At 40.5% G+C, this 12869-nt stretch overlaps 2 protein-coding genes across 2 annotated transcripts in view; both read left to right on the forward strand.

Annotated features, from left to right (window-relative positions):
- The window catches only part of BEND5 (BEN domain containing 5), a 45596-nt gene extending 34177 nt beyond the window's left edge, over positions 1-11419 (forward strand). The window contains exons 5-6 of the mRNA XM_019501335.1: positions 6052-6265; positions 11225-11419. Of these exons, the coding sequence (XP_019356880.1) occupies positions 6052-6265; positions 11225-11382 (372 nt within the window). The 3' untranslated portion in view covers positions 11383-11419. The remainder of the gene's footprint in view (positions 1-6051; positions 6266-11224) is intronic.
- AGBL4 (ATP/GTP binding protein like 4) overlaps positions 1-12869 on the forward strand; it is a 1816099-nt gene that overhangs the window by 1149861 nt on the left and 653369 nt on the right. The gene's annotated exons all lie outside the window — the stretch shown is intronic.

Below are 12869 nucleotides of genomic sequence, written 5' to 3' on the forward strand. Positions count from 1 at the left end.
TAAGAGTGATCAAGTTACTTCAGGAAAGCAAAGGTAGACAATAAATGTACACAGCTATACAACGTGCATGAATTTAAATACACCGTGCACTTAAATCCCCTGAAATCATACTAAATGCAAGAATCCACATTATAATATCAAATCAGTCTGTTTAACAGAAATATTCTGTTTTAAAAGGATCATTTAGTGCATTTAGGTTTTTGGAGTTTGACTGCAGAGGTCCTAAGTGATTGGGTTGCATTTGAGATCAGTCAGACATTTTTTTCAAGCCAAGGATAAAAATGTTGGCTGTGTTGACTTTGGTAGGAATTCTGCCATTAACTTCAGTGGAGCCAGGAGTTTTTGTGCTCTGGGTGAAGAACTATTTAGCTGCAGTTGACAGAACCTCTCAGATACATGTTTTCAGACTTGCACATACCTAACAGATTGTCTGTTCTTCTACCCAGATCTAGTTTTATAGTTATTGCCATTATCATTAAATTAATGTTTTGTTTCTCGTGCAAAAAGCACTTCTCATAGAAGAACTGCCAATAAAAATTCCCAATCTTTGCATGTATGTGCACTTAATGCTGCAGTTGGAGAACCCTGCAGAAAATGGTTTGTTTGAGGTTCCATGTGCCTCTCTGGGCCCTAATAATTATTAACATAAAATTGCAACAAAACGTGCTTTACATTACATTACATTACACTGTAAGAGCAACACTTAGTGATTGCAGCAGTATTTTCATTTGTTCCTTGAATGTGAAGCTGAAGTAATGACAGTGGGATAGCTTGGGCAGTGGGACCCTTAAACTCAGCTCTGCTCCCTAAGGCTCACCACTGCTGGTCTGACTCCTAGGCTATTTGGATGCATGGCATCTCACGTGTTGCATCTTTGATGTTATAAATGGTTTAGGCCCTCAGGCCAGGTTGGAAGACATCTGCTTTGGTTCCTTGTTTTCTCACATCATAGGGTCCACTCTCCAAAGAGAGTCCTTTCTTTGGACTGGTAGCCCACTACATCTACAGTCCACTCTCAGACTTTCCACGTGCTGTACTGCGTTCTTGGGGTCCTGCACTCTCCATCAGTAGTCAAGCTTCATGCTTTTCCCAGGGTGCCTGCCTATTATACTCTATCTCTGACTTGCTAGGCCTCTGGACCACTCTTAGGGCTCCCAGCTGTCTCTATTACTCAGGCTCTAGTTTGTTGCACCCAGAGTGTGCTCTCAGAGATACAGCCGTAATCCACTAAAGACCGAGCTTCCCTCTAAGCTGCGTGCATGCGCAACCACGCACAAGAAAAAATCTTGCTGTGCAGTAACTTTTTAATGCTGTGCATCTGCCCCAACTTGGCCACAGGCTGCTGCAGATGTGGAGAGGGGCAGGCACACTGATATACCCGTGCACGCCCAGTCAGGATTGCCAGCTTGAAGGTGCCTGATCTTTCGGAGGGGGAAAGGGTGATGATTATGGATTTCTGACGGTCCCTGTGGGGAGCTTTGAGCCCTCTTGGCAGGGATTGGCACAGGGGACTGCCCAGTTGCTCTAGATGGCGGCATGAGCCCAAGCAGCCTGCGCCGAGCAGAACATGATGGCGGAGGCACAGCCACGTGCAGCTGGTCCCAGGAAGGTGGGAGGCAGCTGTCCGGGGACACAGTCGTGTTTTACCAAGGCTCACATGAGCATTGCCTCAGAGGTGCGCTGAGCCCACTGGCTGACCTGCCAGGTCCTGTAACGTTCATCATCGGCTCCAGGCTCTCTTGGGGTGGGGGGCTGGGATCTTTGCAGCCGCTTTCTCTCCGATGCTGTGTTGGAGAGAGAGAAATCTGCCTGAACATGGGCAGTAGCCAGACAAAAGGCTCCCTGGCTTTCTAGGCTGCTGCACATTTTCCTTCTCCTTTTCCCTGTGCCTGATCCTGGGAGCCCAGAAAAGCAAATGCAAGATGACTAGAAGGCAGCAACGGTGCATGCAGCCAGACTCCTGAGCTGTAAGTTCCATCCCTTAGGAGGAGAAGCCTAGTAGCCGGCTTCCTGGACAGCCTTTCTTCCTGGGCATGCCTAGCTTTGGGACCTCCAGCAAACACAGCAGGCATCATTGTTTCCTCTAAGCTGCTCATGGTTCGAAACAACGTGCTCACAGGCCACCACACCTTAGAGAGACCATCGCTCAACACTACTGTCTGCTATCCTGATAATCCCCAGTAGGGCTGCTACTCACAACCCCAGTAGCCCTGTCTTACCTTTCCTGACTGCACTTTCTTGTTATACAGTTGCAGCCTGCCTATGCTGCTTACAGCCACCCCATGCCTCGGGACTTATTGTAGTTTATACCCCTGATGTCTTTTTCTAACTCAAGAGATCACAGTTCTCAAACCTAAATGAGCCCACATACTTGATGGGGGTAGTCCCCTCTCCCAGGACTGCTGCCCTTTGCAGTCTTTCCCAGAATCAGTCCCACATGGCACAGCCTTTTCTGTCTCCCATCCCTCAAAGCATTCCTTACCATCCTCCCAGCTTGATGCCAGGCTCCTTCCTCCAGGTGACTGGACACACTCAGTCTGTTGCAGGAGTTATATAATCTGAAAGGAAAGTAGGCCCCAGCTGGCACTTACTCTTTTAAAGGTGCAGGCTTCCTTTTTCTTCCCTAACTTGGTAATAAGGCCACAGGTCTCCCATTACACAGTACCTATTTGACAAAAAAAAGTCAGAATCTTACAGGTAATTGGCTCATGTATCTTCCCAGTTATACTGCATAAAATAAGCTTTATTCCCTTTGATTTGTCAGTAGGTTTCCCATCATTGCTAGCAGAAATGTAATGTATGTCACAGAGCTCACCTTTTGTTCTGCCCATATATTTCTATTAGATGGAGCAGGAGATGTTTTGTACTGTTGGATGTAGTCTTTTTTAAGCCCTTCTCCCATAGAAATCTGTGCGCCATTTTTATCAACTCCTTGGTGATTCTGTCAGAGAAGCAGTTTAATCTGTAGTTTCAACCAATACTAAAAACTCTGTACCATTCATTATGCATGTACATATTCCTTGGGGTTCAGACTGTTTCCATTGCCAAAACTACAAGCAGTTTTTGGTGAGGCATTTAAGGTGCCGATATTGCACGTTTTCACCAATTAATACTATTTTGTTTATCCTTAATTATGACCTACAGAGCAGTAGAGGTGCTGTTTTAATGGAGTTGAATTTGATCTGGGTAGGATTCTCTCCTGTGTTGGAGACACTTCTCTGTCTGCCCCACAGAATAGACAGCATTTCAAAATAAAGAAAGAAGAGCCTGTGGCATTTATGAAAAATATGCATCTCAGATGTGCGTTGTCACTGTGGTGTTCTGGCCCTGAGTTTATTTTTGCTTGTTCTTATTTCATGCTTGGAGCTAGATCCTACAGCCACTGAAATCAGTGGCAAAACTCCCATTAGCTTTAGTGGGCAGACAATCTCGCCTGTGGTGCTTTTGATTCAGGGATCACGAAATACTTTCAAAACTGTGGAGTATTAGGTTTCACATACTTCTGAGAGCAGTAGGTGAGTATCACGCCCGTTTTACAGAGGGGTAAACTGAGACACGAGGGATTACGTTAATTGCTTAACATTACACAGCAAGCTAGTAACAGAGCTGGAAATAGAAAAGAGAACATAGGACTCCTGTGGTCAAATAGTCTGCTGTGACCACAGATATTTATTTGCGTAACTTTTCCTTGAAATAAATTAAGAGTCCTCACAATGTGGACAGTCTGACTGAAATGCACATCTTTTAAAAATATTTGTTACAATTTTAAATAAAGCTAATGCATAATTGATACACTTTATGGTCTTTGAAGAGACTAAAGAGACCAAGACACCTATATTATAAATGAATCTGCATGGTAGTGTGGAACATTTTGCTGTACCATGGTGTACATAGCACTTAGCTTTCTAATCAAAGGAGGCATTCTGGTTTTATTGAAACCTAGAGCTCAGTACTCTCAGAATGCTACTAATCTTTCATTAGTTAAAATCTCCTTGAAATATTCTAAACTGCATTGTATTCATTTTTTAGGGATAGTTACTGGTATTCATTTGAAAAGGCCAAACGAATCCTGTAATCGGATCAACACTGAGCTCTGGCTGCTGACTGTGACGGGAGTTGTCTTACAGAATGTGAAGGTGGAGCCAAAAGAACCTATTCTTTTTTTAAATTAATTATAAAGAGACTCAACAATGGAGGAGGACAAGGAGAGAGAATGTATAGCTGTCACAGGGATTCTGTAATCTGCTTATCTGTCTGTAACATTTTTCTCCACCTGTATGGTCACATTCTTTAAAATAACTGCTCATGATTAGAATATTTTAATGTATTCAAAACAATGTAAATAGTGTACATGCTTGTGAGCAGCCTTTTCATCTACATATAATTATCAAGAAATCTACTCAGAAGAGGCAGTTTGCTTCATGTCCTCATGCCTTTAGCAAAGCGAGACTCTTCGCTTGATTACCATATAGTAATTGGTAACTAGAGTGTTGACATTTCTTCTATTAAGGTTTTAAACAATGTTACTTACAACTTAAGCATGCTGTCATAGTAAAAATTGTTTTTAGACTGTAGCCTGCAGTTGTAGCTCAACAGAAACTCCTGTTAAAGTAAAACAGAAATTTGGTTAAATAGAAGCTGTGGAATTGGGCTTTATATCATTTTTAAAAGTATCTTTGGGCAGTATTCAGTGAAATCAATAGAGCTATTTGCATAAATAATAGTTACTTACGTAGGTTCTGGGCAGAACCTTTACTAGTAGCACTGATAAAATGTTTATATGAATGAGAAAAATGTTAAAAACAACCTTGATTAGCTTTACCATTAGGCTGTTTGCTTGGGGTTTGTCCATCATAGGGAGGCAAACACTTTCTTTTAGAATGTAAAAGTTAAGAAGCCTTTTTCTCAGTGAGTATTGTGAAACCTGACTCTTGGATATAACAACACTTTATCCTCTGTAACTTGGGATTTTGTACTCTTTGAGAATTACAAGGGAGGAAACATACACACTCCAATTCTCCTTTTACTGTTTTGCAAAAATATTGTTGCAGTTCTCCAACGCAGCAGTATTCCATGGTAGGTAGTAGGAAAGGACAAATGTCAAGATGCAGTTTGTGGCATTTTGGAATGTGCAAACTGTTTTGGGCTCAGAAGGTTTATAGTTAACATGTAGTTAGTTAAAGGTCGTTCAGGGGGCTGAAGCTCATCTCTTTCCCTCTGACGCCAGTAATTTGAACACTGGGGGTCTCCAGCTTACTTCAATCTGAGTTCTGTCAGCAGGAATGGAATTTGGCTCATAATGTACTTCCCTTCTCAACACCTCTCAAAGGGTGATTTGAATAAATTTTATTCTCTTTGCAAAAGAGAAGCTTGTGTACTAATTCTAAGGATAGAACAATTTCTTCACACTCAGGTTAGACTGACGCATGTTGCTGACTTGTATCCATATGAATCTATTTTCCCCTTATCTATTTGCATCCTTGTGCAACATTTTTCATAAATGCTGCAGCCTCTTCTGTCTTTATTTTGAAATGCTTTCCATTCTCTGGGACAGAGAGAGGAGTTTCTCCATCACAGAAGAGAATCCTACCAGACCATATCTAACCCCACAAAATTCTGTAGAACAGCATTCCAACTGCCCTACAGCAGATCATAAGTAAGGATGAACAAGAAAGAATAGTCTGAATTGGTGAAAATGTTTACTATTCGCACCTTAAATGTAGATAAAATATAGCACTGGATTTGATGGCTTGTCTTTTTCCCCTCTAATATTTGTTTCTTTTATCATAATCTTTCAGGGGAGGGTTTATAACATATGAGTAGAGTAAGAGGACTGGAAAAACAAAGAGGGAAGTGAACTGTATAATATAAGAGGCTGACTTGAACTTCCAGGCCCACAAAGTTGGAAAGGGTTCAGGATTAGAGTTTTTGCTCAACCCTAATTACTATTATTATAGTACCTAATACTACTGTTCATACAGCACTTGGATATGGTTATGCACTACATACTATAGTTGCAAAGTTCTGATTATTGTCATTACTACCTTCTAGGTCCATCTTGGCAGTGGAATCTGGGTAGATGAGGAGAAATGGCACCAGCTGCAAGTAACACAAGGAGATTCAAAGTACACAAAAAATCTAGCGGTTATGATTTGGGGAACAGATGTTCTTAAGAACAGAAGTGTCACAGGAGTTGCAACCAAAAAAAAGAAAGATGCAGTTCCCAAGCCACCTCTCTCACCTCACAAATTAAGTATCGTCAGAGGTAAGTTTCTTGAAAACTAGTTCTGTGCTATGGAGTTTAAACCCTGAACTGAGGAGCAATGCATCTTCCCATCACTAAAAACTTTTATTAAAAGCTACTTTTGAAAGCATATTGTCCCCAAAAGAGCAGGGGAGGCTTCAATAGCTGGACAAGGTGCAATGCCTAAAGGACCTTTTTCTGCAGGCTGATGCCAGAGGTGGGTCAGGGTGTTCATCACTTCCCAGCAGACAGACTCTAGGTAGGATGGGTTTTGAGGACAGCAAGCTTTGAGGAAAATTATTTAACTGACTGGCCTTTGTTCCTTCTACATGTATGCTCTTTTGACAAGCATCGCTCATTTCACAATGTTTGTATGGGAAAAAACTCCTTTTCATTTTTCTATAAAGTATACATGGTTGAAGGGGAGATGAAAAACAGCCTTGTTTCCCCTTCCCCATTTGCACTAGAGGAAGTTAAATAGCAGCAACTAGACTTAAGGTAGATTTTGACCAAAAATGTAGATTACTGACCCTATTTTGTCAAGAGAAGTCGTGGTGATACTCAGGTTTACATACATGTTGCTGAGAAAGAGCAGGGCTTTTCCTTTATTGTAAATACATTATGAAGTTCAGTCTCCATGCATCTTCCTGCTTGCATTGTACATTCCCTTCTAACCGTCTTCTGTGGTTCTACAGGTTTGTCCTTATGTCAGAACTGAGCCAATTCCTGGTGAAATATTTCCCAAGATTAAGTTGTTAGCTAGTATGTCCTGACCAAATTCCACTATGGCTAAGAAGTGCTGTGCCCTCTAAAGTTCCTTCAGCAGCTTCAGTGAGATGCATTATTGTGTCTTGGTTTTCTGTGTTGTTTTTCTGAGCTGTTAAACAGCTGCTATATTCTACCTTGGAAGCAGCTGTAGTTTGGAAGTGGGAAATATCATTCCTGTATTATGTGATCTTACTGCCATTTCCTCACCCTAACTGCCATAATTTATTATGCCCAGTTCTTTTGTCTCATGGTTTCTATAGATTATAGGAATTTTGAGGCTGAGACTGCGGCTGCCTTTGTATAGGTTTCCATTGCAATGCTGGTTGGGGCCTGTCAGTGCAGTTGTAGCACAAGAAGTAAAGAATGGCATAGTGTCTGTATTGTAATGAACCCAGTGAGTGACTGTGATTGTCCCCCACCAGTTTCTACTGGTGATAATTGCGTAATTCTCCCCAGGAGACATGAGTAGTCACTTAGCAAAGTAATTGTTCCTGGAAATGATCAAAGCAGTCTGAATTATAGGTAACTGATTCAGTGGGTTTATAGTTCTGCTTGTTAGCTGTTATTGTAATGTTTTTCCTCTATCAAATCACTGCATGAAAGTGTCCACTACTATAGAATATAAATAGATTATGGTCTCTTAAGACGAGAGACTTTGGGCATACTGCTTGTGAGCCTACTTACCTCTTTCCTAAGGGGTTCTAACTTAATGGGGGATAGTCAGTCTCTGGAACAGTGAATTGTATGCTTAGGAGTTTGCATGATTAGAATAAGTAAAAGGTAGAAGGTACATGGGGAATGAAAGCAAGAAGCTAGTAGCTTCCTCTTGATCTCTTTGCAGAGCTTAGTTGCTACTAAAAGCTATCAAGCTATTTCTTGTACAAGCTTGAAGGAGGAGGGCATCGGGAAAAATTGTTTCTTTTTTTAAATACTTGAGATGTGCTGAGATCCCAGGTTGTATACAGGTAGCAATAAGTTACCACGTTTTATTGTAGTGGTCTCTTTTCCATGCAGTGTATCTTTAAAGCAGAAAACAAGAATCTTGTTATTTTGTTTGTCATCTCTGCTTAATACCTTGTATCTGAACCATCAACCCGTTAAGCATTGCAGCCTAGTGGGTGCATCTGATCAGGCTCCTTTTGCACCACATGTCACTAGCCTCCACCAGTACTCCTTTTGTATTGGTCTAGGGCAAGTCTTGTATTTTCTTGTCCCCACACCCTGAACTGTAAATCCAATGAGAGCTTAATATGTCTGTGCTATATATAGGTGGCAGAAGAAGATGCCATAGAAAGCCCTCTGATTGCAGCCATTTCTTGGGGATGAGGGCTTGTGCTGATCATGGTGGAAAAGCAACAGAGACCTATCTCCAACTCCTCCAGCCTCCAGATTCTGGTCTCCACCCTTCTCCACACTTCTCCCCCATACCATTCTCAGCTACCCCTTCCAAGACCTCTCTTCCATCACTATGTCAGTCTCCAGGTGTTTGCTTTCCACATCACCACCCTTTCACACACAACCTTGGTCCCTACACCTCCCCCCATGTCCCTGCCTTCCCTTAGCACTCCTTCTTCCCTCTGGGTTCATACTTTATACTAACCCCCCAACAGCTGTCTCTCTTGCTTTCCATCCACCCATATTATTTTCCTTCCTCCTCACTTTTTCTTTAGACACCCTGCTCCCAGTTCCCAATTTAGCTTCCTCCTAAGGCTCTGTTTTTCTGTTAAACTTCAGCCTATACAGTCTCCCCTTGCAGCAAGTTAAGTTGCTGGTTCTGACACGAGTCTGCCTCAACAGGATGTAGCAGACAGTTTCTGTTATGTCCATCATCAGACAGTCTGTAAATCTGAGTTTCTTCTAAATCTGGCTTGTTTTTTTGGTTTTCCAATCTTCACCAAAGCCAACAGGGTTCAGCACTTTACCCAGAGACATCCCTGAAATTTCGAAAGTGATCAGATAGGACGTTTAAAAATTATGGTTTTACGAAAAATGGAGGAATGCCAGGAAATTAAGGGAAGGGACTTGCTTCACTCGTCTGGTAACTTGGATTAGACACCCATGAAAAGGGGTAAGATTCCTTCTGACAATCTCTGCAAACTAACTGGATATGGGATCCAGTTATACAGGCACAAATAGGGCTTCTTGTCTACTGAGGGGCCTGGAAGGAGTTGACGCAGCTCACTGGTTTCAGTTCCCAGTTCAGCAGCCATATGTCAGCAGTAAATTACTACCCCTAGGACGCATCTTCATTAAAGGCCCGTCGTGCCCCAGCCAGCCCGTTGAGCTGGTTTGGAGCAGCCCCAGGCTGTGTAGGCTGACCCCTGGGCCCCCTGCTCCAACCCAGCTCACTGTGCTGCGGTCCTGGGTGCACATGTAAATGCAGTGCCCAGGAGCAATAAACTCCAGCGCATATTGTGTCGCATTAATTTCACATGTAGATGCACCCCTATATGGCCCTCGAAAACAGGGGTGGGGGGAAAGGGAAGGACCTGCTGGAATATCTCTGTTGCCCTGGTTCCCTGGGGTCACTTTGGGACTGATTGCATTTACACATCGTCTCTTGTTTGCAGCTGTGTGTTAAGTCTCACGCTAGTCAGTATTTATGTGGCAGGTTCCTTGAATAGGTTTGTCCGATACCACCTTTTTGGTACTAACTATAGCTGAAAGGTGTGTTTTCAAGTTGCTGTAATGCTGTAATATTCAGCTCTAAACACAGTGAGTCTCTCAGGATTTCAGTTAAACCCCTCATTTTTAGCAGTATTATTTCAAATCATATTTTATTGCATATTTGCATCCCAGCTATCAGCCTGCATGCCCATTGGTTTTATTTATTTATATTTAATATCCAATAAATTTTTCAATATAAAGCAATGAAGTCCATAAAAATTCACATTGTTTCAGATGCTTCCAGTGTTTTCTGGTCCCAGAATACCTTATTTAAAATACTTTTTAAAAAGACAGAATTAGCTTTTAATATGGCTAATATCTCTAGCTGCTTAAAAATCCCTGCTGTGTAGTATATTATAAAGAAGTTATAAAAAGTATGATGCATGAGCGCTGTTATAAACCTTGTTAATGCAAAATAACCTTTTATAAAACTTCTGAGAGGTTTCAAAATGAACTACAAAGCATGCATAGTACTTAATTTTCATAACTTTTTAATACGATGCATTAGCAATGTTATAAACCTTGTTAATTAAGCGATAATCTCTATAGCTTTCTAGTATATGAAGCAATAAATGGCTGCTGGAATTGATTACTAAGCAAAGCAAAGCAGAGGTTTAATCAATCTTGGAAGCCATTTGTTACTAGTAGCCTGCACAACAATAGAGCTTATTCCAGCTACACTGAAGTATAATAAAACATCTATCTATTTTTAAGAAGTTGAAAGTATTATGCTGTTTCTGACTATATAGGAACACATTTGATCCTGGAAAGTGCAGAGTGTCTCTGGGACAGTGGAGAGTGTTTTCAGATCCTCATTTTTAGGGTTTATTGTTGATTTTGGGGGCTTCAAGTAGAGACTGTAGTGTACCTCATTGTACAATCACACAGGAAAGTCACCTGCACCCCAGATACTCTCTTGAAGCAAGTAGGATACAAAGGCTGGGGAAGAGACTTACCAGAGTGATATGGCCATATTAATGTATGATGTACGGCATCTTAATTTTAAAAAGCTGAACAAACGTCATCTTTGTCCTCCTTGCTGCTTCTCCTCCTAACCATTATTTTGCCAACACCACTGTCTTAAAGGTATAGGTAACTTAAAGGAGAGCAGAGTAGATTGGCTTTAGTAAGGATGTTCCATATGTGGGAGGAGGTTCTGATGTTAGATGAGCCCACATAGAGGTGTTAAGGCTGGCATCAGTGACAGAATGGGCAGAAGTGACATCTTGGTTTGGACTTAGCCTTGTTTCTATTTCTGGAGCCAGTGTGATGTGGTCATGTTGTAATTGGTGATCTTATTGTGCCAACATTTCAAGTGTGGCAAAAATTAGCCTGTGCAAATAGATGACCCAAGCAGTGAATCAAAGAACACTTTGGTTGTGCAGCAGAATCTTGACTTAAAACTTACAAATTATTTAGAAAGTGCTGGCTCTGCAGTGCCTTGAGCATATTTTATTTACTAGCATCCAGCAAGGGACTAAACTGTCTTCTTTAAAAATCCTTAATTGCTGTCTCCCTGATTTGTTTTGTTGGTTTTTCTTCCAGAATGTTTGTACGACAGAATAGCACAAGAAACTGTGGATGAAACGGAAATTGCACAGAGACTCTCCAAAGTCAACAAGTACATCTGTGAAAAAATCATGGATATCAATAAATCATGTAAAAATGAAGAAAGGAGGGAAGCAAAGTACAATTTGCAATAAATTTTGGATTTTTAATAAAGTCTTAGTGTTTTCCTTATGTGTTGTTTTTTTATTTGTGTACCATTCTTGCTGATGGGAAAAGCTGATTTTTGGCGTGAATTTCAGTCTGAACTATTGACTCTTATTTTGAAGCAGTTTTGTCAAATTGCTGTATATAGTGTAACTTTCTTGAAGTGAATTTGGATAAAATGGAGATCTGTTCACAGTGAAGCAGAAGGAATTTCACAAGTTGTTGCAATGTATTGAAATGTGCCAGCTGTGGTTTTCAGCGTAGATCTTGGTTTTACAGATGCACTTTTTTGTGCATGAAGTCAACAGGATTGTACATGGGCAGATTTCTCTGCAGGACCCAGGCCATAGTGAGCCTCTGCTGACAGTGAAATTCTGTGCAATATTCACTTCACTGTAGGAGAAGCTTTCACTGTACTTTGAAAAGCGTTTTCTTAGAACTGAACTTTAAATTCATTTGGGTTTATGACCTTTTGTTCCTATCTTGCATAGTATTTTTTATCTAAAATGAACAAATGATTTCTTATTACTGAGCTTGATCAAGTAGATCACTCTTAATTCCATGCTTTTTTAAAGAGAACAAAACCCCATAATTTTAGTGTCTTATTGACTTGTAAATATTTCTAACAGGAGCTAATAGCTGATCTTTTTACACACACAAAGGGAAATTTCAGATGGAAATTATCTTTGTGCTACAGAGTTATTTTAACACATGTTACAAATACTTTTGAAGCACTACATTCTCAATGACATTTGTATTCTTAGAAGATTTAAAATACTGAAAGAGAGAATAAAGATTCTTTATGCAAGAAAATGTGTAATAGAAAGTGAAGGTTTTCTACTACTGATGTTTTTGAGTCCATAATTGAATGGTGGAGACATTTTAACATGAGCTTAAGCAACAAAAGAATTTATATACTGGATTGGAGTTTGTCTGATTTTAGCACAAAGTCAAAGAAAATGTCATTTGTGCTGGGATTGAATGACCCTTTCATGTCTGTAACTAGATGAAATAAATGTTCTGTGGTGTGTCTTATTTCATGATGGGCTGGTGAGACTAGGTTTTGTGGAGAAGAGCAGGTATTGAATTTGGAGTTTTCATATTCATAAAAGCTCAGCTGTCTAGAGGACTTGCTATGGAAGTGCTCACTGATAGACATTTTTACTTTATTTACGGAAGTGTGTTATGTTCACTTAATTATCAGATGTCTTAATGTCAGATATAGCTCCCTGATTTGAGCTTTATTTCTCTTCCTCCCCAAGAATTCTGTTTCCTGTAGCTTTAAGATACCTAAACATTCTTCTTTTAACATTGAACTACCCTGATATAAGCCATGCTCTTAATTTCTATTGGAACTTCCTTTGTGTGGTTGGATAATTTGAACGGAAGGGTAAAATGTTTTCTGAGGGGACCTTAAGGAAAAGCTAGACAAATTATTATTTCAGTAGTCATAGTAAAAAAAAAAAAAAAAAAAAAA

Source organism: Gavialis gangeticus, unplaced genomic scaffold (assembly GCF_001723915.1).
Source record: "Gavialis gangeticus isolate Ggan-Ray unplaced genomic scaffold, GavGan_comp1, whole genome shotgun sequence".
Taxonomy (NCBI): Eukaryota; Metazoa; Chordata; order Crocodylia; family Gavialidae; genus Gavialis; species Gavialis gangeticus.